This window comes from Rhamphochromis sp. 'chilingali', assembly GCF_963969265.1.
Source record: "Rhamphochromis sp. 'chilingali' genome assembly, chromosome: 14".
NCBI lineage: Eukaryota > Metazoa > Chordata > Actinopteri > Cichliformes > Cichlidae > Rhamphochromis > Rhamphochromis sp. 'chilingali'.
The window spans coordinates 36,204,628-36,232,366 of NC_137941.1; the positions used below are offsets into that span (position 1 = coordinate 36,204,628).

The following is a 27,739-nucleotide window of genomic DNA, read 5'->3' on the forward strand; positions in this document are numbered from 1 at the left end:
GATGTATCAGCAGATATTAGCCTGTCACAGATATATCAGCAGATATCAGCCTGTCACAGATATATCAGCAGATATCAACAGATATTAGCCTGTCACAGATATATCAGCAGATATCAACAGATATTAGCCTGTCACAGATATATCAGCAGATATCAGCCTGTCACAGATATATCAGCAGATATCAGCCTGTCACAGATATATCAGCAGATATCAACAGATATTAACCTGTCACAGATATATCAGCAGATATCAACAGATATTAGCCTGTCACAGATATATCAGCAGATATCAGCCTGTCACAGATATATCAGCAGATATTAGCCTGTCACAGATATATCAGCAGATATCAGCAGATATCAGCCTGTCACAGATATATCAGCAGATATCAGCAGATATTAGCCTGTCACAGATATATCAACAGATATCAGCAGATATCAGCCTGTCACAGATATATCAGCAGATATCAGCAGATATTAGCCTGTCACAGATATATCAGCAGATATCAGCCTGTCACAGATATATCAGCAGATATCAACAGATATTAGCCTGTCACAGATATATCAGCAGATATCAACAGATATTAGCCTGTCACAGATATATCAGCAGATATCAGCCTGTCACAGATATATCAGCAGATATTAGCCTGTCACAGATATATCAGCAGATATCAGCAGATATCAGCCTGTCACAGATATATCAACAGATATCAGCAGATATCAGCCTGTCACAGATATATCAGCAGATATCAGCCTGTCACAGATATATCAGCAGATATCAACAGATATCAGCCTGTCACAGATATATCAGCAGATATCAGCAGATATTAGCCTGTCACAGATATATCAGCAGATATCAGCCTGTCACAGATATATCAGCAGATATTAGCCTGTCACAGATATATCAGCAGATATCAGCCTATCACAGATGTATCAGCAGATATCAGCCTGTCACAGATGTATCAGCAGATATCAGCCTGTCACAGATATATCAGCAGATATCAGCCTATCACAGATGTATCAGCAGATATCAGCCTGTCACAAATATATCAGCAGATATCAGCCTGTCACAGATATATCAGCAGATATCAGCCTGTCACAGATATATCAGCAGATATCAGCAGATATCAGCCTGTCACAGAGAAGATAAGATAAGATAAGATAAGATAGAACTTTATTAATCCCTCGGGTGGGTTCCTCTGGGAAATTCGATTTCCAAAAAAGCACAGCACCGACAGAAGTTACAGAGTTATACACACACACATATATATAAATACAGAGACAATATAAATAAAATATACGAAGGGGATAAATAGAATAAATAGGAATAAAAATAAAAATACAAGTGAATTGCACATTTCAAGTATTGAGTCTATTGCACCGTTGACTATTTACAAAAGTATTGCACAAAAGGTATTGCACAGTGAGGTGAAGAGGCACTACAGCTTAGTTGTTCCCCCCTCCTTTGTCCTCCTGTTTCCCCTCCCTCTCCCCTCCAGAGAGGAGTTAAACAGTCTGATGGCGTGTGGGACAAAGGAGTTTTTAAGTCTGTTAGTTCTTGTCTTTGGGAGAAGCAACCTGTCACTGAACAGACTCTTCTGGTTGTTTATGGCCGTGTGCAGAGGATGCCCAGCATTGTTCATAATGTCCAGCAGTTTCTTTAGTGTCCTTTTCTCTGCCACTGTCACCAGTGTCCAGCTTCATGCCGACCACAGAGCTAGCCCTCCTGATCAGTTTCTCCAGCCTGGATGAGTCCTTCTTTGCTGTGCTGCTCCCCCAGCACACCACAGCATAGAAAAGTACTCCAGCAACCACCGACTGGTAAAACATCCTCAGGAGCTTCCTGCAGATGTTAAAAGACCTCAGCCTCCTGAGGAAGTACAGTCGGCTTTGGGCTTTTTTATACAGGTGCTCTGTGTTGCATGACCAGTCCAGTTTATTGTCCACCCACAGCCCGAGGTACTTGTACTTGTTGACCACCTCCACCTCCTCCCCCTCTATCTGAACCGGCAGTGGACCTTCTCTGGACCTCCCGAAGTCCACAACCAGTTCCTTAGTCTTTGAGGTGTTGAGTTGCAGGTGGTTTGTGTGACTCCATGCGACAAAGTTCCTCACCAGACTTCTGTACTCCTCTTCCTGATCATCCCAGATACACCCCATGATGGCTGTGTCGTCTGCAAACTTCTGAATGTGGCATAATTCAGAGTTGTAGCAGAAGTCAGAGGTGTACAGGGTGAAGAGAAGAGGGGACAGCACAGTTCCCTGTGGTGCTCCTGTGCTGCTGACCACTGTGTCAGACGTGATGTCCTTCAGCCTGACGTACTGTGGTCTGTCGGTGAGGTAGTCGGAGATCCAAGCCACCAGGCAGGGGTCCACCTGCATCCTGTTCAGTTTTTCCTGAAGCATACAGGGCCGGATGGTATTAAAGGCACTGGAAAAGTCAAGAAACAGGATCCTGACCGTGCCTTTTCCCCCATCCAGGTGTGAGTGGGCTCTGTGTAGGAGGTACAGGATGGCATCCTCCACTCCGACACCCGCCTTGTATGCAAACTGTAGTGGGTCCTGGGCATGTTGTACCTGTGGTCGGAGGAGGTTGAGGAAGAGCCGCTCTAGAGTCTTCATAAGATGTGACGTCAGTGCCACCGGTCGGAAGTCATTCAGCTCATTGGGCCGGTTCTTTTTGGGGACCGGGACGATGCAGGATGTCTTCCATAGGGCGGGCACTCTCCCCAGTCGCAGACTGAGGTTGAAGACTCGTTGTAGCGGCTCCCCAAGTTCAGCAGCACACGCCTTTAGCATCCTAGGACACACCTTGTCTGGGCCTGCTGCCTTTCTGGGGCGAAGCTTCCTCAGTTGTCTCCTGACCTGATCCACTGTGACACTGGGAGATGTTTGGGAAGAGGGGAGGGGGGGAGATGTCTTGCTGCTGAGAGAGGGATTGGAGGAGGGGGGTGTCATGGTGTCAGGAAGGGGGGGAAGCGAGGGAGGTAGGAGAGTGGGGATTGGACTCTGTAGTGAAGGTGAGGGTGAGGGTGGGGGGGTTGTGGGCTGGTCAAACCTGTTGAAGAAGTTGTTGAGTTCGTTTGCCTTCTCCACAGTCCCCCCCACTGTGCTTTTCTTGGTGTTGTGGCCTGTGATGGTTTTCACACCATTCCAGACCTCCCTCATATTGTTCCTCTCCAACTTCTGCTCCACCTTCCTCCTGTAGGTGTCCTTTGCTTCCCTCAGGCAGCGTTTCACCTCCCGCTGTGCTGCTTTCATCTCCTCCTTCACTTTGCTCCTGAAAGCCTTCTTCTTCATGTTGAGGACAGCTTTGACTTCCTGTGTTACCCACGGTTTGTTATTAGGATAACACCGTACCGTCTTAGCAGGGGCGACCGTGTCCACACAAAAGTTGAGGTAGTCTGTAAGACAGTGTGTCGCCCCCTCTATGTCCTCACCATGTGGGCTCAGGAGCACATCCCAGTCTGTGGTGTCATAACAGTCCCTCAGAGCATCCTCCTTTTCTGGGGTCCATCTCCGGATGGAGCGCGTTGTGACCGGCTGCCTTTGGACGAGGGGTGTGTATTGTGGCTGTAGGTAAACCAGGTTGTGGTCTGACTTCCCTAGTGGGGGGAGGGGGGTGGCTCTGTATGCATCTCTCACATTAGCATACAGTAGGTCAATTGTCCTGTTGCTCCTTGTGGGACAATTCACAAACTGGTGAAAAGCAGCCAGAGTAGAGTCCAGTGTGGCATGGTTAAAGTCTCCAGATATAATAATGAAAGCCTCGGGGTTTTGTGTCTGAAGTCTTGCTGTGACTGTGTGTATTTTCTCACAGGCAGCTGTTGCGTCGGCCCTCGGAGGGATGTAAACACACACACAGATCACATGACTGAACTCCCGAGGTAGATAATATGGCCGCAAGCTAACAGCTAGCAGCTCCAGGTCCGGACGGCATACCGAAACTTTAACGGAGACGTGTCCAGGGTTACAGTATCTGTTGTTAACGTAGACAATGAGTCCCCCACCTCTGCTTTTTCCGCTGGCCTGCGTGTCCCTATCGGCTCTCACGGGTGTGAAACCGCATAGGTCTACGTTAGCCTGCGGCGTTAGCTCGGTTAGCCACGTCTCCGTGAAGATAAACAAGCTGCACTCACGGTATAGTCTGTGGTTGTTCAGAGCGCACAGTTCATCAATCTTATTCTGTAACGAGTTCACGTTGCCCATGATCACTGTCGGGATTGATGGTTTGAATCGCCTCCGGTGATCCGCTCTCCTCGCTCCAGCTTTGCAGCCTCTGTAGCTCCTCTTTAGCTCGGCCGGGATGTTGTGTCGCATGCCGGTCTGTCCCTTTGTTTTTAGTGCCAGCAGCTCCGCTCTCGAATAGATGAAGGAACTGGTTCCAGAAGTTTTAAAAAGTGCATTATCCATCTTGTATCGCTATAATATATATATCAGCAGATATCAGCCTGTCACAGATATATCAGTAGATATCAGCCTGTCACAGATATATCAGCAGATATTAGCTTGTCACAGATGTATCAGCAGATATTAGCTTGTCACAGATATATCAGTAGATATCAGCCTGTCACAGATATATCAGCAGATATTAGCTTGTCACAGATATATCAGCAGATATCAGCCTGTCACAGATATATCAGTAGATATCAGCCTGTCACAGATATATCAGTAGATATCAGCCTGTCACAGATGTATCAGCAGATATTAGCTTGTCACAGATATATCAGTAGATATCAGCCTGTCACAGATATATCAGCAGATATTAGCTTGTCACAGATATATCAGTAGATATCAGCCTGTCACAGATATATCAGTAGATATCAGCCTGTCACAGATATATCAGTAGATATCAGCCTGTCACAGATGTATCAGCAGATATTAGCTTGTCACAGATGTATCAGTAGATATCAGCCTGTCACAGATATATCAGTAGATATTAGCTTGTCACAGATATATCAGTAGATATCAGCCTGTCACAGATATATCAGCAGATATTAGCTTGTCACAGATATATCAGTAGATATCAGCCTGTCACAGATATATCAGTAGATATTAGCTTGTCACAGATATATCAGCAGATATTAGCTTGTCACAGATATATCAATAGATATCAGCCTGTCACAGATATATCAGCAGATATTAGCTTGTCACAGATGTATCAGTAGATATCAGCCTGTCACAGATATATCAGTAGATATTAGCTTGTCACAGATATATCAGTAGATATCAGCCTGTCACAGATATATCAGTAGATATCAGCCTGTCACAGATATACAGTGGGGCAAAAAAGTATTTAGTCAGCCACCGATTGTGCAAGTTCCCCCACTTAAAATGATGACAGAGGTCAGTAATTTGCACCAGAGGTACACTTCAACTGTGAGAGACAGAATGTGAAAAAAAAATCCATGAATTCACATGGTAGGATTTGTAAAGAATTTATTCGTAAATCAGGGTGGAAAATAAGTATTTGGTCAATAACAAAAATACAACTCAATACTTTGTAACATAACCTTTGTTGGCAATAACAGAGGTCAAACGTTTACTATAGGTCTTTACCAGGTTTGCACACACAGTAGCTGGTATTTTGGCCCATTCCTCCATGCAGATCTTCTCGAGAGCAGTGATGTTTTGGGGCTGTCGCCGAGCAACACGGACTTTCAACTCCCGCCACAGATTTTCTATGGGGTTGAGGTCTGGAGACTGGCTAGGCCACTCCAGGACTTTCAAATGCTTCTTACGGAGCCACTCCTTTGTTGCCCGGGCGGTGTGTTTTGGATCATTGTCATGTTGGAAGACCCAGCCTCGTTTCATCTTCAAAGTTCTCACTGATGGAAGGAGGTTTTGGCTCAAAATCTCACGATACATGGCCCCATTCATTCTGTCCTTAACACGGATCAGTCGTCCTGTCCCCTTGGCAGAAAAACAGCCCCATAGCATGATGTTTCCACCCCCATGCTTCACAGTAGGTATGGTGTTCTTGGGATGCAACTCGGTATTCTTCGTCCTCCAAACACGACGAGTTGAGTTTATACCAAAAAGTTCTACTTTGGTTTCATCTGACCACATGACATTCTCCCAATCCTCTGCTGTATCATCCATGTGCTCTCTGGCAAACTTCAGACGGGCCTGGACATGCACTGGCTTCAGCAGCGGAACACGTCTGGCACTGCGGGATTTGATTCCCTGCCGTTGTAGTGTGTTACTGATGGTGACCTTTGTTACTTTGGTCCCAGCTCTCTGCAGGTCATTCACCAGGTCCCCCCGTGTGGTTCTGGGATCTTTGCTCACCGTTCTCATGATCATTTTGACCCCACGGGATGAGATCTTGCGTGGAGCCCCAGATCGAGGGAGATTATCAGTGGTCTTGTATGTCTTCCATTTTCTGATGATTGCTCCCACAGTTGATTTTTTCACACCAAGCTGCTTGCCTATTGTAGATTCACTCTTCCCAGTCTGGTGCAGGTCTACAATACTTTTCCTGGTGTCCTTCGAAAGCTCTTTGGTCTTGGCCATGGCGGAGTTTGGAGTCTGACTGTTTGAGGCTGTGGACAGGTGTCTTTTATACAGATGATGAGTTCAAACAGGTGCCATTCATACAGGTAACGAGTGGGGGACAGAAAAGCTTCTTACAGAAGACGTTACAGGTCTGTGAGAGCCAGAGATTTTCCTTGTTTGAGGTGACCAAATACTTATTTTCCACCCTGATTTACGAATAAATTCTTTACAAATCCTACCATGTGAATTCATGGATTTTTTTTCACATTCTGTCTCTCACAGTTGAAGTGTACCTCTGGTGCAAATTACTGACCTCTGTCATCATTTTAAGTGGGGGAACTTGCACAATCGGTGGCTGACTAAATACTTTTTTGCCTTACTGTATCAGCAGACATCAGCCTGTCACAGATATATCAGCAGATATTAGCCTGTCACAGATATATCAGTTTGATGAAGTTAGCCAGTAATATCACTACTTCAGGCCCTTGGGGGTTTTTACATCCAATCAAAGAATTATTCCACCCAGTAAAAAGGTTTCCTGTTCTCAGCCTCGTTGCTGTCTGCCTTCCATAATCAAGCTTTGCAAGGGTTTCTTTGTATTTTTGTTCTAAATTCATTTGTTGTATTTTCCTGGTTTCTTTAGGTCACACGGACTGTGGAGCAACATAAGCCATCAGCTGTCATCCAGTTGAAATGTTCCTAAGCTCTACTTTAGAAACACACAACACACTTAATGGCATTTTTCTTTTCTTATAATTTAGGCCAGTTCACAGTGATCCTAAGATATGTTCTAAGACCTGCAGTGTTACAGAAAAGCGTGATTCCCTGAGAGCGAGCACACGGAGAACAAACCAGGCATTTACACTGGAAGAAGCAGCTTTATTTGTCCTGAACAAACGTCTCTGTGCTGCATGATGCAATGCAACTGTGAAACTCCCATATGGAGAATACAATTAAGACAATACACTCTGATTTAGACTGAATCCTACTCATTCGAACCGTTCATTAGCTTCGACAACAAGGCGCAGATGCACGTCAGCATGTCTCATTAGTATTCAAGAGAAACACCACAGTAAGAGCACCTCTGAGACCGTGCTGAGCTATGACGTTTGTGGTTTTCCACTCTTTAGAAAAGTCCACCACGAAAACATCCTGTGTGTTCCAGCTGGGAGATGAAATCTCTGAATAAAGGCCTGAGGGTGCACAAAATTTTCCATAGGCTCAAAGCATCAAGGTCCACAAAACAGCCGTAACCCCACAGTGACTTCATTATTTCTATTTATGTTTCTGTCACTGTGGAACAGTCTCCCCCATTAATTAAGACTCTTTACTCTTCCTCTCCGGTGATGAGCTCCCCTGTGTCAGTTTTCCTTTTTGTTGCATACAGAACGGCACATACGATTGCTTTAATCAATTCACTGGAGGGAAAATCTTGCTGCTGGCGCTGAAGACGCTCGAGTATGCTCCAAAAGGTCACTACCAAGTTAAACAGCCTAGGGGAATGCATATTGAAGAGGAAGCTACGAGTACATAACCTTGCCACGAGCGAAAACACTATCGTGATCCCTGACTGCCAGGCAGAAGTCCCCTGACCTGGATCCGCAAACATCTTCCATATTTCCTGAGTGTCTTAGCTCATAACACAGAGTCTTCAAAATCGTGGCTCTAATTATAACATTTAATGGAATCCTCACTTTTATGACAAAACGAATGTAAGAGAGGTCGTCTGAAAGGCAACACTGTTTAAACTCGACTTGCCTAGAATGTGACCATCGGGCCAAATGCTCTTGGTGCAACCTGAAGACGAGAGGTGACCGTGGCTTTGCTTTAGCTACACCCAACCTCTGGAACAATCTTCCAGCTGCTATTGGTGCGTCTGGATCTGTCCAATCTTTTAAATCACGATTGAAAACTTATTTACTCAACCTAACATTTCTGGCTTGTAATTGGATACTTAATTGCAGCCTCCGATCCCGAACCAGCAGACTGAGAGACAGCTTTCTCCATCAGGCCATCAGACTGCTGAACACTTCAGAGACACCTCAGCTTCACTACTGGAACTTCAACATTATGCACTCCATACTGTATATAAATGCCACATGTTTTGCACATTTCCAACTGCCAACCTCTGTATATTTTATTGTATTGTTTATTCTATTTTTAAAATATGCACACACACACACAGTCATTCTGTGTGTAGGCAGGCAGGAAGAGAGGACCCAAAATGCAGGACTCAAGGAGGCAGAAGAAACTCAAAATACACAGCTTTATTGCTGGGATGAAGCAGAACAGAAAAACACTAACTAAACTGGGAGTACCGAATAACTAGACAGGTTGGCAGGCTGGCAAACAGAACACAGAGAGGGAGTGAGGGCAGAAGACGTTAACGACGCGACAGAACAAAGGAAGCACAGGGCTTATGTACACACGGCAGTAAGCAAGGGATGAGAGACAGGAGGGGAACACACCTGGGAGAAGCTGACGAGACAGGGGAAACGTATACTGAGCACACTCACATAAGACACAGACCTTCACAATAAAACAGGAAACAAGAAACCACTAAATAAAGACGCAGACCGAATATAACTAGGGATGGGTACCGGTGTCCGGCACCGGTTCTGACATAAACGGTAGTAACCAGACCGAAAAGCAGCGCACATTTCGGTGCTTTATTTCGGTGCTTTTTTTTTCCTGAGCTGTGATACACTTTAGATTCTAGCCAATCATTTTACGTTTCCGAGGATAGTAGGCGGGGCCAGGTACGTACGTTCTTTTAGAGCAGAGCTACAGATTAAAAATGCCCAAGGCGAAGCGGTCAAAAGTCTGGCTGTACTTCACAGCAAAATATGCAAACTCAGCAGCCTGCAACAAGTGCTTTAAGGTGATACTGTGATACTGTCAAAGGAGGTAACACCTCGAATCTGACGACGAACCTGGCGACGCATAGCGTTTTTTTAAAAGCCCAGAAATGCGCCGTATTTGATAGCTTGCTGCGAGACCTCACACCGAGCACATCTACTGCAGGTGTGGTGCCTGTTATCAGACCCGGAGTTAGCAACATCCCCCACTGGCCCCTAGCCCTGCCAGTGTAGCAGAAATGATGACGGATAATGATGCAGCAGCAGCCGTTCTTCTCTGCGTGAGTAGGCTAACCACGTTATTACATTAATGCACGTAAGGTGAACTAGCAAACATCATCATAGCTACATGCGGCTGTCTTCTTGTTTGATGGCAGATACTCCCTTCACCCTGGCTAAAAAGGCTAAAATGACCAAAGAAAAAGTGGGAAACAGCTGAACATGAGAGGTTTTTGGACAAAATTGGAGTTTTTTCCATTGATTAAGCACTGCTTCCAGCCAAGAGTGATGCCATATATGCCCCATAGCTGCAGAAAAGGCTAACATTGCTATCTTTTTACAAAAAACAGCTAAACATGAGAGGTTTTTGGACAAAGTTTGTGTTCTCCATTCTTTAAGCACCGGTTTGAGCACCGTTTAAGCACCGGCACCGTTTCAAAAGTACCGGTTTGGCACCGGTATCGGATAAAACCTAAACGATACCCATCCCTAAATATAACACATAGAACTCAAACAATAATCATCATCATCAACAAAACACCAGAGAAACAAAACGTTCATTCAAAAATGGACCAGAACTCAGAATGCTGGGTCAGTACTGACCCAGAACATACACTCTTATATTGTACATATATTTATTCATATAACTCTCAGATTTAGTCATTCTTATAATTTGCTTGTTCTTATGTATTTTTGCACACCGCTGTCGCTTGTGAAGCTCGCACACAAGAATTTCACTCGTATGTGCTGTACCCGTGTACCTGCACATGTGATGTGACAATAAAAGTGATTTGATAATTTATAATATTACTGGAATAATCTTCCCGTTGATATTTACGTGTATGAATTAATTTAATTCTTAAATTATCTTCTGATACTTATTTATTTCACTTGCATTCCTGGTTAATTAGTGCCTTCACCTTCCAGTGTACTTTGCTATTGCCCCTCTATCTAATTTGATTTTAATTTATTGCATTATTGAGAAGCACTTTGGTGTACCTTTGGTTTTTAAATGTGCTACATAAATAAAGTTGTATTGTAAACTGCAGCCTGGCCCACAGCCAGGGTTCTCCTGGTTATTCCAGCATATAATGGAGTCGCTTCATTCCTCTGACCTGACGAGTTTCCCTTGATTTGTCTACTGTGGCTTTTAGGAACGTGTTACCAAAAAGCTGTGCTTGGCATGGCCTCAGCAAACACTGCAAGCCTGTTAGAGCTTCCAATACATACACAAAAATAATCATTTTTGTAAGAAACATTTTAAGCATTTGTTTACACTCAGTTTATCCACCTGGGACAACTTTGCTAAATCCATTTGAATATTCATCAGTGCAGCTTCAGTGTTCACTTGTCAAAACATTCTTTCATTTCATTTTCAAGATCCATCCGAGGTCCAGCGAGCACGTGGAGGATAAGGACATGGGTCAGGACTAAGCCTCTGCCTAACCTGGGCAACCTAAGTGGAAAATTACCACATCCTAAGCTGTTGTTCCTGAGAGTAATTCGAGTACTCAGGTGGTTCATGTTTACCTGCCTGTTCGATTAACAGATTTGTTCATATGTAATAAACAAAAGTCCTGTGAATCAGCCTCTGAGACCTGCTGCCTTCTTAGGAAAAAGCTAATTATTAGCAGAAAATGAGTCTTCAGCATTCATGCAAACACATTTTAATCCCTATTAGATTCCCATCTACCTGAACTGCTAACTTGCAAGAAAATGAATGCGTAAATTCCCCCCTTAAGGAGGAGAATTTGTTTCACACATTTATTCAGAGCTGCATTAAAAAGAGATTTTTAAATAAGGCTTTGCAAGGATAATGAAGGATAATGTGGACTCCCTGCTGGAATATATTCCTTTTCCCACCTTTGAATATTTGCAAAAACCATGCAGCTAATTTACTGAGGAGCAGAATGCAAATATCACAGGGATTTAGGTTAAAGCAGGACTTTAAACGGGGGTGTATCACTTTTACATTATATGTGCCAACAAGAACAAAGCTCATTTTTAACATAAGCAAAAAAGAGAAGGCACGTGTGAGCGCGCTGCTGTTTGTGCTACAGCACGTGACTAAAAAGACCAAAAAGCTCCAGCAGACAAGTCATTTTCACAGATTTTCTCCCCTGGCTTGTGCTAATTGGGTTATTATCAGCTCTTAGAAGAAGCAGGCTCTTCTCAGAACACTCCTCAGACAGGATACTGACAGGACCAGATGGTGGTGTCATCACTCTTACTGAGGTTCACAGAAGAAAACAAGAAAGCGGATCATTAAAGACAAACTTAAACAAAGGGGGAACCAAACTTTTGACTTTTGGCTGTTTGTGTAGCGCTCCTTCATGACTGCACAGGGTTAATAACTGTGCTGATTCATTTGTTTCCTTCTAGAGGACCATTTCATTGCAGGACACCTTTTAGCATCACAGGATAACAATGACGGGCGGACTGTAGCCTGCCTGTCAGTTTCTACTAGAGATGGCACGATACCACTTTTTTATGTCTGATACCGATATCATAAATTTGGATATCTGCCGGTACCGATATGAATTCGATATAGTGCTTTTTTAATCAATAAAATAGTTTTTTTAATATCTTGCTGCATTTTGTATTTTGTAATGCGACAGAAAAGCCGATCAGCTGATCATTGATCAGTTTCATGACTGAAGAAGCAGCAGGAGAGAGAGAGAGAGAGAGAGAGAGAGGCAGTTGCTCCATATCGGTTGTTAAGCTTAACGCTGGAATGCTTTACAAACATTCAGAGATGAACTTACACACTTGCTTCACTTCTCTCTGGGAAAACTTCCTCGGAGATGAAATGCTGGTTTGGTAGCGAGGCTACAAATACACAGATATCTCTCAGATATCCGATCCAGTAATTTAGGTCAGTATCGGACCAATACCGGTCCATCTCTAGTTTCTACACTGTCACGCCTCGGGTTTGATAGTCTGCACACAGGTTGGTCACTGTAAGGTCAGAGTCTGAGGCCACAGCAACAGCTGTGTTATCATAGTAGAGACTGACTGATTCTCAAACAAGAAGGCTCCAAATATCGGTCAGAAAATACTATATTAACACCTGTTTGGATCCAGACGGGAGGATGAGCCTAGCATCAAAATGTTGGTAAGTCTTATTTTGACCAGCTGATGTGACCTGTGAAAGTTTGTCTGTCTCGCAGAATTGAATTTTCAAAACAAAGAAAGAATAAGAGATAAGAGAAGCTTAGCAGGCAGCTAGCAGCTCCAGCTGAACCAAAGCACAACGTGGTCACATCTTTGAACATAATAACTTTAAGTTTCAATACAAAAGTTACCACTGAAGGGAGAAATTAGCTGAGAGCCTTGTACCAGAGCGGGCTAGCGTGCTGCTATCAGCAAAAAAAGCCAGCAGACTTGTGAGAAGAACGGCCGACCTTTAGCCCACAGTTTTTCTAACTCTTCTATGGAGTTAATTTGGCTGAGAGCTAGCAGTCATCCCAACAGCTGCTGCTCACTCATTAGTTCAGCTCGGTTCAGTTTCTGACAGTAAGCTGTTACCTCTGAGCTTCCAGACGGATGTGAGTTGGTATCTGCCAAAAGGTCTCGGTGAAAGCTGCAGTTAGTCAGCCTGGGTGAAAATTTCACCAGAGACTGCAGACAAATTGGCTGCTAATCACTGCTATTCATCCTTCATACGGACGCCGAAAAGGAGCTGGGAGTGTCTGCGCGAGTCTGCATTTAATACACATCAGCAAATATAAAGGCTATTCATGCCTGCTTCAAACGCCTGCCAAGTTTCAGAGGATGTCGTCTGTTTTGGCTGCTGTGGCAGACTACGGCGCTGCATGCCTGGGTTGAGTGCTATTTGGATCTCTGAAATTTTGAAAGGAATTCAGCACCTCCATTTCCTCTTTCATGACTCAGTTATACAGAGTGATAGCTGCAGGTCATGTCAGTAATGTTTATGCATATTGCCTTGTCTTCTCACTGCACAGCAGCTTCTTCCATTTTTCCTGGCACAATGAGATGAGAAGTGACAGTGAGTGGAAAAAGCTGTGTGCTGTTTAAAAGCATATTGCACATCACTGTGCATACACCATATGTGATATTATTTTTCAGGAACCGTGAACTTCTTTTTCCTTTTTCAGCACTAATTAAAAACTGGCTGTGTTGTTTTGTTCACATCAACAAATGAATCTTCCCATAAAGTTTGCAGCAGTTTTTTCCAAAGGGTACATTTAATCTACGGCGTTAAGTCTCAGTAACAGCGCAATAAGCTTCTTCTTTGGGGGACAATAAAACAGGCTAATTTCAGTCTAAGTACTATTTGTTCCATAATGAAGAGTTAAAAGCTGTTTGGGCTGTTTGTTGTGATCATTTTGATGGTTTCTTTAATGTGGATCTGTTCAGTTTGTCTTCTTGTTTCCATCATGTGTAACACTCAGGCTTGATGCTCAATTCTGATCTAAATCCTCATTTTCAGATAGTTTTCATAAAGAATGAACAGTATTCCTACTTTGGTCACCTCAGGTAGATTGCTAATATGTAATTATACAGTAGACAAACTGGGGGTCTAAACTAAGCCCATGAACTACCGTAAATGTCGGGCTATAAGCCGCTACTTTTTGCACAAGCTTTGAACCCTGCGGCTTTTAGTCAGGTGCGGCTTTTCTATGGATTGTCCGTGATTTTTGTCATATCGTAAGACGATTTGTTTTGTGTGTTCCGCTGTTGTACAGCACTACGTTGCCTGGCGGAAGGATCGGGGTTCAAGAGTGGTATGTTAGTCACATGTCCGTCCGCCAGGCAACGTAGTGCCGTACGAAGTAGCGCGAAAAACAAACTTCAAAGTAGCGCTACGCGTTCAGCGGGAGTCGTGGATGATGAGCGGTGATAAACTTGCAAGTTATGCCCAAAAAGCAAGTTATGCCCACCTCCACCGGTGGATTCTGACAGCGTGGAAAAGTGTGAAAACATCCACGATCACCAACGGATTTTGAAGGGCTGGACTGCTGCATGATGGAGAGGAGGACACCGCCACGGCCCTTCTGAGGGTGTTCGACTCCGACACTGACAACGAGGATTTCTTTGGTTTTGAAAGTGACAACGAAGGAGAGAAGCGGAGAGTGGATGACGAAGCCATCCTGAGCCTGTTCGTTTCCGACACTGGAGAAGAGGACTTTGGTGGTTTTAGTGCGCAGGAAGAAGAGAAAGATGGTGGTGAATGACTGACTTTTCTTCTTGTTAAAGCTGTGTCGCTGCACCTGAGCCTAAAAGGTAGGCCGAATCTATTGTTCTGGTGTGCTGTAGGTTATTGTTATGTACTACATGTGCAAATATGTACCCATAACTTGTTTTTCAAAATATTAATAAAAGTGATGTCTCCAAACAGCCATCTCTTTCCTGACAATTCCCTTTGTGCATATTCTCTTACATATGATAAGTCAACATTGAAACACCTGCGGCTTTTGGTCAGGTGCGGCTAATGTATGTACAAAACAGGATTTTCCCCTGATTTTAGCTTGTGCGGCTAATATTTAGGTGCGCTTTGTAGTCCGGGAAATACGGTAGATAAGACAGTATTAGTTGCTAAACTCTGAATCAACCAAAGGTGCTCTGCTACAGTCTGAGAGTAGAAAACGAGAGATTTGTGTCGAAATCTCTATTCAATCATAAATGTAACAACTTTTTTCTAGAAATAAAGACATCACAGCAACCCACTGTGAGTAGCTTATAATACTCACTGCTGACTTACAAGATGGAGATAATAACTGGTGCTCAGGGCTCGCAGTGGAACCAAGATCGAGGCCGTTTGCTTTTTGAAGTTTGCACAGACTGCTACATTGTGCCAGTGGTCGTTCACTCTTTGCAACATAGTAGCTGTTCTAAACTGATTTTCAGGTTTATTTTTAGTATGTTATTTGCAATTGGTGTTTGTTCTGGGAAAGATACTGCAGACAGCAATAATGCATTTCTTGCATTTCTCATGGGTTCTAATGGGGGCCTTTCTTAAAATGACTGGTCCCAGTAACAAAGGCGCTTGTCGACTCAGAAATCGAGAGAAAACCAACGACACACCCGGCAGAACATTATGTTAAGACAATGTTGGATAACACCTCCCACCCACTCCATGACATGTTGGTCAGTCACAGGAGCACGTTCAGTGAGAGACTGAGATTACCGAAAAGCACCACTGAACGACACAGGAAATCATTCCTGCCTGTGGCCATCTCCCTGTACAACGCATCCACTTAACACACTGTTTGCTGCTACAGCTACACATGTTTCTTTTCCAAATATTTATTTATAAGTGACTTATGTATGTATGTATGTATATATATGTATATATTATACTATTCTTAGTTAGCGTATTGTCTGTCTTGTCTTAATGTTGGTTTAAAATGGAGCACTGTAACAAAAAATAATTTCCCCCAGGGATCAATAAAGTATTCTGATTCTGATTCTGATTATTTACACGGCTGCACATAAGTGGTCCGCATGTGCGCATTCGCTGTCAAAATAAAAGACGCGCACCAGATAAGAAGTTGCAGCGCGCGTTTGCGTCCATATAAAAAGCACTGTTTTTGTCCTAGAGTGGGATTTTCACGGCACATTCTGCACCACATCTCTGTGCGTTCATCATTTGTTTGAAGCCAGCTCACCTCCTGCAACCACTTTTCCGAGAATACGCGCTTCTTTTGTGGTTCGGACTCCTGACATTTGTTTGGAGGAACACCAAAGTAATTGCTTAAAGGAGCGTCTTCGACATCTTTAAGAGTTCTAAACAAATGTCTGTCCTCCTCCAGAAAATCTTATGTACACAAACACGCGTTGCAACTTCATATCTTGTGCGTGTTTTTTATTTTGACAGCGAATGCGCACCTGCGGACCACTTATGTGCAGCCCTGGTTATTTAGCTCGTCATATCGCAGCCACAGAAATTCTTTTGTCCATGAAACCATAAAGCTGCACTTTCTTTTTGCCTTATAGTCTGATTTGTCATAACTTTTCCGTTTTGTGGTAAGCTTTTCTTTGGCTGTCACTTCTTCCCCCTGACCTGTCTTATTTGGCTCAGCAGAACTAAAATATATATCTGTCTGTGAAGGTTCTCAGTCATCCAGGTCATCGTAGTCAAATATATATCCTGCTGCTTTTACACACGCACTCACATAAGCTCAGCGATTCTCTGCGCGATCAACCTCTCACATGTTTAAGCTGCGGGAGATTTCACTTGTCATGTTTGCATAGTAAGCTAACGATTAATAAGACGATGTCAGAGGAATTGGTGCACAAATTATCATCACTCACAGATCAGTGCTGTCGCTCTCTATACACAGTTCGCGCGATTGCAAAGTGAAAGCAAAAAACAAGCGCAAATTCAAACGCGATTTCAATATGTCACATATTGACAGTGGCTCACCCAATGACATAATTACCCAGCTACATTTCCGAGAGAATGCAAAAGCATTGACATATATTTTTCCTTCCTACGATAGCCCGACGGGCAGGGCAGAGATAGATTTTGGTAGCCTGACTGGCAAAATCGCTAGCCCCGGGACGTCGGGCTAGCGATTTTGCGAGCCCTGGTGCTCTTTAGCTTGTACTCACAGTACTCTGGAGGGTAAACACCTGTAATTACCCAGATCTCAGAGGGTTGACGACATGGAATTTATTATTATGTCTATTTTTTATGTTTAAGGACAACAGATGGAAATTAGCCTTTGGCTATAATCTGGCATGTTTACATTCATGTAATTTTTTTTTACATTTATGTTCATTAACATGCACCGTCCTAAATAAATAAATAAATAGGTTATTATTTGTTATTGTTATAGTGCATCTTTTTATTTGTCTCCCTATAATCAACCAAAAACAGTCAAGGCAGATGGCTGGGCCTCGTTCAGCATGGTTCTGCCAGGTTTCTTCATGTTTAAAGGGAGTTTTTCCTTCCTACTGTTGCCAAGTGCTTGAAGGCTGTCTGATTGCTGGGATTACTGGCATTTTCTCTATATTAGTTCACAGATGATACCAACGTGGTGGGGCTCATCCCTTGGGGTGATGAGACAGCATACAGAGCTGAGGATCAGAGGCTGTCAGATTGGTGTGCTGACAACAACCTGGACCTCAATATCACCAAAGATGAAAGAGCTGGTAGTCGACGTCAGAAGGAGGAAGTCCAAGCTGCAGCCCATCAGCATCAATGGGGAGTGTGTGGAAAGGCTGTCCAGGTTCTAGCTCCTGGGTGTGCACATAGACACAGAGCTCCAACAGAGCTCAAACACCTCAGAGGTTTTGAAGAAGGCCCAACATGTCGTTGTACTACTCCTTTCTTTATTATCAGAAATATCACTATTTCAGATTTTCTTGAAATAATCAGATATAACTTTGAGGCTATGTCACTCACACTCTACATCGCTGTGGTCTGGTCTTACTGAAAGGGCTTCACACTACAAGCACATTTATTCTACACACATGGAGCACCTGCTCTTATCACTGACTTTGAGTTCGTGGCCAATTCAGAAGTTGGATTTTACACATAAAGGCCGTAAAAACACATAAAGGCCTGGACAACCAGGAACCTTCTTTCTGTGAGAGCTAACCATCACTGTGCCACATAGTAACAACGTATCACTGTGCAAAGGGCTGCTGGAGGAAAGTTTGATGTTGAAAGTGTCCAGGACGGTCATTTAAGAGCATTGTAGATAATAAATATTTAAGTATTTGAAGAAAGATATATCATTTAAAACAGAACTAGACATATTGTTCACTGCCACACATCATTGCCCTTATTCAACACAATAGAGAGAAGATCACTTTGCAGCAGTGCCACGCCAGTAGGCAACAACACTCTCTGCTAATTGGACTACCAAACAAGAAAACGCTCCGAGAGACATTCACCGTCTTGCTGACAGTCTTTGACATAACTGGGCCAAACACAATAAAGAATTAATGGCATGTGCCAACATGGAGCTATTTTCTGAGACTCTGAATCCATGTATGGCCGGCATAATATGTTGCGACATTACAGAGGGGATAAAAAGAAAAAACTGGACTGACACCAGAGCCACACCTGAAACGTGTCAGAAGTGAGAGGATGTTAACTGACACTGACCAGCAATGCCAGGAACAGATGGTCCACAAAACACAAGAAATGAACAGAGAATGAAACATGTGACACAACGCTAACTATAGCTAACTATAGCTAACTATAGCTATGTTAGTGTTTAAGAACGTACCAGTGCTGGAAAAGTATGCAGTGGTGCTACGTGATTAACCTTGTGACATCCAACGAGCCAATCAGATTTTCTTTTAGCCACATATGAAATGGACAAAGATGTTACATGTCCACATTAGAAGGTTTCTGTGACAACCCTGCAAACAGGTGAACGATCTATAAAACATGTAGGCTGTTAACCTAACTGATGATTTAACCTGTGACATATTTAATCTAAACACTAAGGTCATAGTCAGTGATGACCTCGACCTCATAGGGTTCTGTCACAGGCTTAAAAGCACAGCACAGCTGGACCTACAGCCCTGTCCGCTTGGTAAAACACCCATTCTCTCCAATTCATCCAGCTCAACCTGCTGAATCAGTAGACTTCATTGCTCTTTATTCTGTCTCTGCTGGTTTCCTGCGATCTCTCTGACAGAAACTCTGGCAGAAAGCCTGGAAGGCAAACTTCTTCCACTAGCCTAAAACAGAGACAGTGTTCCCTAAGCCCAGAAATGCCTCCGGTGTGTATTTGTTTCAAAACTAAACTTGATATTGCTGCTTGTTTCTTTATGGGTCACATACACAAGTTAATTAGTGACCTTTGGATCCTGGCTAGCTTTTTGCTCAGCTTCCAGTCTGAAAGCTATTTAACTCCAAACTCATTAAGGAAGCATATAGGCATATTTTCCAACCGTTGACCTATCCATCAACATTCCAGAATAGGCCTTACACTTTTTCCCTTCGACTGATCATATTAGTTGTTGGCTAGCTGGTTTCAATTCAACTCAATTAAAATCTCAACAAGCGTCATCTGAAGGTGCTTTATGTCGAAAGGTAAAGACCCTACAATAATACAGCTGTACTGTTGTATCAGCTTTAAGTCAGTAACAAACTGAAGGTAGGTAGGTGGAGAAAGCGGATAAAAAATACTGACCCCTACGCCATCCTCATGTCTGTACTGTTTCCAAGCCCGGCCTGTGTCACTGTAGAGCAGCAGGTAACTGCTGACCCAGTCCCAGCTGTCATAGCGTCCCTGTGTGGCTACAGCAGTCACCTCCATCTGCTCCCTGAGGTCCACCTGGAGCCAGGGCTCTTGGTCAGTTACCATTGGAGACCAACCTCCTGCACCTGAGGAAGAGCAGAAAATACAGGCAGAGGGTCTGACACATGCACTCTGTCAACAAGTCTTGATGTGTACGTGCGAGGAGTTTATGTGAAAGGCTTCAAGGCTAAGTTCCACTCCAGCAGCCACAGTGAAAGCCCCCTGTTTCTGTGGAAAACAACTGATTCATTTTATGCACTGTATATGCAGTATGTTCAAAGTTCCAATAAAGAGCCCAATGCTTTTTATTCACCGGCAGCTTTATTTTACCTGAAAGGCTTAAGTTCAGTGGAACGGAAAAGTGGGATGACTGAGGGGCGAGTTAAAGATAGAGCAGCTTTCTGCATCACATTCAGAATTAAACCAAAACGTAGCCACAGCTCTTCCTTTGCCATTTTCCTGTGATGATGGAATGATGAGGGGCGCCTGCCCCGGACCCACAGAGCTGCACAGAGAGTGTGGTTATGGCAGGCGGGGTGGTTGACCTGCCCCACAGAGCTGATGAGAGCCCAGATGTAAGACATGTTAGTGTTGTGTTGTTGTGAGTTTCTGTTTGGATTTTTCATATTTTACTGTTTGTTTCTTTTTACATTTGGTTCCTGTTTTCATGTCTTTCCATCCTATCATTGTTTAGCCTCAGTTGTTATTATACGGTTGTGGTTCTGGCTCCTGTTTAGTTTCTATGAACGTTTCCGTTCTATACAGTTTTCTAGTCTTTGCAGTTCTGGTGTCGGTTCTCAGTTCTTGGTTTTCAGAACCAATAAGTCAGCTTCAGTCCCTGTTTCGTTATTCGTGGTTTAGTTTCCTCCATTTTTCTTGTATTCTGTGTCCCATCTGACTTCAACCATTAATGTTTCACTGTTGAGTGTCTCCTTGCTCCCATCATGATTGCTGTTTATTTCTCCTTTTATGTAGTTTTATCTGGGTTTAACTTCCTGTCTGGTAATTGTTTTTACTGCTTTCACAACGTGCCTTCGGCCTCTTCTGTTTCAGCCCTCTGCCTACATTTGGGCCCGCTGCAGGCTAACAGTGGAGGTCTATGCCCAGTTCAGCTGTAGCAAAGATATGTGGTTGTTTTTTAGGGATAATTGTTTTTCTTGGCTGACACTATTCGATGCATGAATTAATATAGCGGCTGCTCAGAAGCACTGAAAGGAGATGCTGGCTGTGTCAGCACTCTGGTCTTAAATTTACATTTTTAACTTGTACTGAAAAATCATCTTTTATAAACTAAGTTTTTAATAAGAGTTAACAAATTTAATTCAATAATTTACATATTTATTTTTGATTGGCAGTTTTATACTGCTCTGCTAAGAAGACTTCAAATAGGCACCACTACCATCCTGAAAAATGTACGAACGCATCTGTGACGCAGCTTTTTGTTACCTTTCTTGTTCAGAAACATCAGGACTCATTATGGCCTGATGCCCACTTGCTTTAGTTTTTACACAGTGGATGTTTTTGAGGGACAAATTTCTGCAAAAATGCAACATTCAGTGTGTGTAGAGGTTACAGGGCAGGTCTGCGTCATTTTGCACACGTTTAGTGTGTAACGGCCTTAATAACTTACGAATTATATTTAATGTTGTATTCAATAAGAATTGACTTGCAACTAGAAATTCAGACCACTGACGTAAAATGAAAGGATGAACATGCACATTAGTCAGGTGTTTACTGAGGTCATAGACGAAGGGAGAATACGGCCTCTTTTTCCATAAACTTCTATACAACTTGAATTATTTGGTAGTACAAAAGTAATAAGGCGAAACAGATTGTCAGATGGAGAAGCATCATTTATCACTCCAGAGAGCATGTCTCCACTTGCTGTACAGTCCAGTGGTGGCGTAGTTATACCACTGCATCCAATACTTTGCTTTGGCCCAGGTGATTAAGGCTTGTGGGTGCAGTTTGTATGCTTCTTGAGCTAATCTGAAGCCCACATCAAGTTTGGAGGTCTGTAGAAATTGGCTCTGCAGAAAGTTGGCAACCTCTGTGCACTATGCTCCTCACCATTCGCTGCCCCCCCTCTGTGATTGCACATGAACGACCACTTCGTGGCTGAGCTGCTGCTGTTCCCAGTCGCTTCCACTTAAAGTTCCATTAATAGTCGACTGTGGAATATTTAGTCGTGAGGAAATTTGACGACTGGAATAGTTGCACAGGTGGCACCTATGGAAATCACCATTGTTTCACAAATGTTTGTAGCAGCAGTCTGCATGCCTAGGTGCTTGATGTTACACACCTGTGGCCATGATTGGAACACCTGAATTCTGTGATTTGGATGTGTGACAAAATACTTTTGGCAATGTAGTGTATATTTTCTTTTTTGCTGTGACCTATCTCTCATGACACTCGTCTGCACCAGTTGCCTGACTAACAAACTTCCCAGCTACACAGATTCTGGTTTCCAGTCATATTAGCTTAGCACAGAAAGTAGGGAAATTTGATTTTGGTCTGTTATGTCTTTGTTGTCCTGTTGCTCAACTCTGCTGCTCAGCCAACAAACAAACCTTACAAATTACCATATGGCACCATTTAGGGGAAACAAACAGACTTAATAACGCCATATATGGTTTATTGCACACGAGCAGTGTTACAACAAAGAAATAACTGACCAAACAGAAATGTCTTTACTTTTTGTGAAGTTTCAGGGCTCGCTGGTTTCAGTGATACTAAGCAGAGCTTTGGGTAGATCTGATAGAGCCAGGGGAGTTGTGTTCTTGGCTACTTTGAGTTTGGCCACAAAATTCATTGTCAACTCTATAAATGCATCTATTATTGTTATTGGTGACGTTTGCAGACGGTTCAGTTACACTGCTCTTTTCTTCCAGGGTTGAGTAATTCTGCTAATGGATAAAGTAAATGGATTCCCACTCAAAGCGCTACTACAAGCCTCATTCACCTCTTCACACACCAGATCATACCAGCTCTTTTTCCCTATGCTTCAGTACTTTGTATCCAACATTCCCACTCTGATCAGTGCATTGGGAACCCAAGGACACTCTGACCAGGTGACCTGCTCCACCTCTGACAGCTGTTTCTATTGATGTTAGTTGATGATTACTGATGCTTGGTTAGTGTGTGCGTGTACATACATACATGCAGGCCGGCAAAATGCTGACCACTGAGTGATGTCACAGTGCACACATACAGCTTTTACATACAGTCTGTGGCAAAAAACATCCAGTCAGTGCCTCGAGTTGCCATGGCGACTGTGGCTGTTGAATTTCTCGGCCCACTCATCACTGCTTCCAATAGAGGGGCCATCTCCTCCAAATAGGTAAACAGACCCCTTTATATTGCTGCATGTGATAGATTCAGAAAGTCTTAAGAGCTTATTTGTCTGTGCCTTCCAAAACAACCCATAAACCCACTATAAAAACACTTCAGCTGAGTGTTTTCTGCTCTGTTACCTCTATGGTTATTGTTAACTACAAGCATTTAGAAACACTGAATAATGCAGGAACATTCACTGTACTCACCATCTCTTCTGTTGAGCTTGGCGTTGTAGGCAGCATAGCTGACGGAGGACTCAGAGGAGCTCTGAAAGGATGAATGGGGCAGCGCCGATACCAGAGGGCCGTTACAATTATCTGGGAATAAAAGACAAAACACCAATTCAGATGCTGCGTCTGCGACATCGCATGTGTACTTTCCAGCTTGCCATGCCTATAGATCAGGCTGTAATAATGGAAAATGGATAACGCAAAGTTAAACATTTCAGGTTAAAGCGTGCCTCCGCCTGTCAATAGAGAAGTTTTAAAGCGAGAATTAGAGAGAAAATAACACGGCTGCCTCACTCCTCAGATGCCTCAAACAGTCTATTAACCCCTGCAGTGACCCTCGAAAGCTGCACAGAAAACGGCGGGGCTCCTTTTGTGTTTGTGCGTGCTCTTTTTAATCCCACATTGTGAGATTACATCACATCCGACAGACAGGAGCAGATTAAGAGTCCAGTGATCTAAAGCTGTCGGTTCTGTCTTCATCTGATCCACCCGGCTCGCCACAACAACAGCCTCTTTTCCAAGGCTTGCTTTGCTGGAGTGCAGGGCTGCATTAAGACCCGCGGCTGAGGACGTAATGAAAACTGGCACTGGCCTGATTGCAATTATCCCTTCACTCTTTCAATCAGTGTGGCACTCGCTCTTCAGAGTGAGAGGGAGGCCCTTTTGTTTTTGGATGTCATCCTCCTTTGTGCTCAGATGGATTCGAAGCACATCTGGAGCTGCAATTGGCTATCCATCTGGTTGAAAACAGCACAGCAGAATTGACAGCATGAGCTCGCTCTCTTTTCGGGTGTCCCACTGAATTTCGACTGACCTGATTTGACTTCTCTCAGATCACTTGCCAAGAGATTTTTCTAATCCTGATTTCAAGTGTGACTAAAGTGGATCACGCTGTTTTGTCCAAGACTTAAGTTATGGCTGAGCTGCAGCACATTTGCACATGTTCGTTTGGGAAGTAAGAGCAGCGGCTTGGCATCTTAACTCCACCACGAGAACTGGGGATATTATGCAACCCTGTTTGTCTTCATCTATCAAAAGTCTCCTTGATCCTGCTGGATTCCCACTAAATAACTCACCTTTCTTTCCATCTGTATCCATCCTTTCCTCAACAGTAGCTCTGCTCTGAAGGAGCACAGAACTTTAAAAGCCCAGTCAATTGCTCTGCTCCGTCGTTCAGTCCTCACATTCACAATGAAACCTTGACAGCTTTGAAGATGTGAGACAAACCAACGATACTTTGATATTCTGACACATGTTCTCAAATTGGCAGGTGATGTGAAGTGCTGTGTGAGTGCACAGAAAGTTTCTCCGTGTGCAAATTGTGCATCTCACAGACTCTGCTGTTGTTTACAGGTTTTGGTCCCGAGCCAAATGCCCAGCTGTCAGTCAGGGAGACTTATGGATGGAGGATAATTTGTCTGCAAAGCTGCTCCATGGCTTGGGATAACTGAAAATCCTCTGAAGCTGACTCACAATCTCCATGTAAGGCTCAGACGCTCGAATTTTATAGCCAAATGAACCCTGACTATAAACACATCCAAACAAGTGTGAGCAGAGAAGGAACGCTTAATCTCTCTTGAAATCAAAATTACATCAACTGCCACAAACCGATCGTCGTCGGCCGCATTCACAGAAGTGCTACGATGATGTGTTTCTGTGCAGACCAACGCAGAGCTGAGTAGTGTTGACACTCACAGGCTGAAAGTGCCATTTTCTGTGAACACTTGAAATATTTACACATGTGCAGTGTTTCCAACTGCAGTTCAGGGCAGAGGCTTACATACTGTACACTAACCACAGCCGTCAATCATATAGTTATTTTAGATTTAATGTTTTCTTTAAGCCATTCTGGTTCCAGGGTGGAAAACAGCAGAACCGGGTTCTTCTCTGATCCACACAGGGATCAGAGAAGACATAAAGGCAAATATATATATACATACGACCCAAAGAAGATTTGGTTTAATGTCCCCAAACTGACCTTCACACTCATTACCACGATGAACGAGCATCTCTGACCACAATACTTAAACAGGAATGTGCATCCGCTGGATTTTTAATTTTTCATCCTCTAAAGACTTTAGAGAAAAATGAAGGGTGCACTTTTGGTTATGATGTAAGTTTTGTTTGTTTTTAAAGGACATTTATTCTTAGCTCAGTGCTTTACAATATTCCTACATTCCTACAGAAACAATGCTTTTCATCCCAGACACACTCACTAAATGTCTTTAAACGTGGGAATCTGAAAGCTTTCCATCCTGGCTCATTCACCAACACACCTAGTTGTCAGTGGTAACAACAAGTGTCATCTTACACAATGGGTGCAGCAACAAAAAGCATTGTTTTAGTAAAGAAACCAGGCACTACTTGGTCTTTTTCATTTTGTGAGCAGGTGCTCTCGTCCAGCGGCTAACAGGGCGTCTTGCTCCATTACTCGCTGTATTACCAGCTGTCCAAAAATGATGAAAATAACTTTTTGCATACACAATTTTGATGAGCAATAGCAGTAAGTGCTTAGCTCTCTGACAAATGCATTTCATTTACTGTGCATTTATCATAATAAAAGGCTTTTTCCACTTAACCCTCCAAGGTCTAAGTCAGACGTGTCAAACTCGAGGCCCACGGGCCACATTTAGCCCACAATACAGTTACCTCTACCCCACAACATAATTTCATATTTCAATTATTAATGGCTAGGGGGTATGTGGCACCCACACCAGTCATACTACAAACCCCATAATGCAGCGCAGCAGTCGGTGTCCCTGCAAGCACCAATCACTTCTTTCCCCTGTCCACTTCGACCAGTCAGGGCCAAGCAGATGGATGCAAGTCTGAGTTCACTCAATTAAAGCAAACCCCTAAAAGAAATGACCAAAACATGGTGGGATGCAGACGCTGCTGGTAAACCTGTGTGCTTTGTTTGTAGAGCTAATGTGGTCGTAGTTAAACAATATAACATAAGACGGCACCGTGTGACAAAACATCAGGACGAGTGCACAAAATACACAGCAACAGTTACGGGAGACAGAAGAGTCGTCTGATCCTACAACACACTGAAGTGAAGCTGCAGCGAAGGTTTTACAGGCAGACGAGATATCGAAGTCGGCTCGGCAGCGACGTCTCGTGCTCTGACATTTTCAAACGTTTGCCTGAGCTCACGCACACCATCACTGCTGCTGATGGTGTGCGTGAGCGTGCCACTTAAAAGCACAGTTGATGGAAAGGCTTCATCACACACACCCTTGCTGTGGATAAGAGCACGGACTGATGCTTCACAGTTGGTCATTTTCATCCACTTTATGTGTTAAACAGGAACTTTTGAGGATTCAATCAATGCATGGAAGGAGCACAGGAAAATAGATCTTTGAAATGTACAAAAGACATGAAACTGCCTTTGGACAAACTTATGATACTAACAACAGACAGAGTGGGTGTGATGCACGATGAAAAGATGCAGAGAGAGACGTCCAATCACTGCATCATAAACCAGGAAACACTATGCAGTAAATCCCTGAATATTGAACATTTAATGAGCCGGCCAACACTCGGTTAGCTTCCTCAAGGCCACTGGTTTAGATCCCCACTCGCCCTCTGGGTCCTATCATACTGAGGTGCGATGGCTAAGTCAAAAAATGCTCAATGAATTTTTCAAGCTGCATGAGGAAAGTGAAGGAGGAGCCTCAACAGTGCAAACTGCTCAGTAATCCACCTGCCGCTGATCTGTAAAAAGCACCTGTAAACATCCAGGCGGAGCTGGAGCTCCAGTGTGGTGCCACGCTAAAGCTAAAGCAGGGCCCTGTGGAGCCCACACACTTCCCCTGCTTCAGCCTCACTATGATACCCCAACTCTGCCTCCGAGTCACTTAAATCCTCAGTGTGTTAAGCAGTGCATATTTATTTAAGCAGCTTTTCTCAGTGACACCATCCGCAGAAGGCCTCCACCGATGTCTGTTTTATTCTTTCCACAGCTCAGGACATCACCACAAACAAAACTGGTTTATTAGTGGAATTACAGCCAAAGTTTGCATTTCTTCATATCTGAAAGGTCTTCATTTCACCCAAAGATATTTTAATAGAAAACCAAATTATTTTGAATTGTATTTAAGTTATAGAGAAGACTTAATAGTCTTTTTCATTTATATCCCTGTTCAAACATGGTTACTTTGTCTGTACAGTAAATCATGTTTCACCAACAATCTAAAGAGTTTTTGTCCATTTCTATGATTGAGCTTCAGCCTGTGGTCCAAGCCCTGTGATTTTTACTACAATAAACATTCATATCATTATTATTATACACATCTGGAAACTATTTCCTTTCTTTTTCATTTATATCATTTTATTTTTCTTCTTTCCATGTCAGACTGCCACAGTGTCAA

The 27,739-nt window shown here is 43.4% G+C and overlaps 1 protein-coding gene across 1 annotated transcript in view; it reads right to left on the minus strand.

The window, feature by feature from the left end:
• cntnap5a (contactin associated protein family member 5a) overlaps positions 1-27,739 on the minus strand; it is a 143,186-nt gene that overhangs the window by 83,502 nt on the left and 31,945 nt on the right. Inside the window, exons 2-3 of the mRNA XM_080903767.1 lie at positions 23,343-23,453; positions 19,693-19,886 (exon numbers count right to left, since the gene is read on the minus strand). Coding sequence (XP_080759893.1) covers positions 19,693-19,886; positions 23,343-23,453 — 305 coding nt within the window. The remainder of the gene's footprint in view (positions 1-19,692; positions 19,887-23,342; positions 23,454-27,739) is intronic.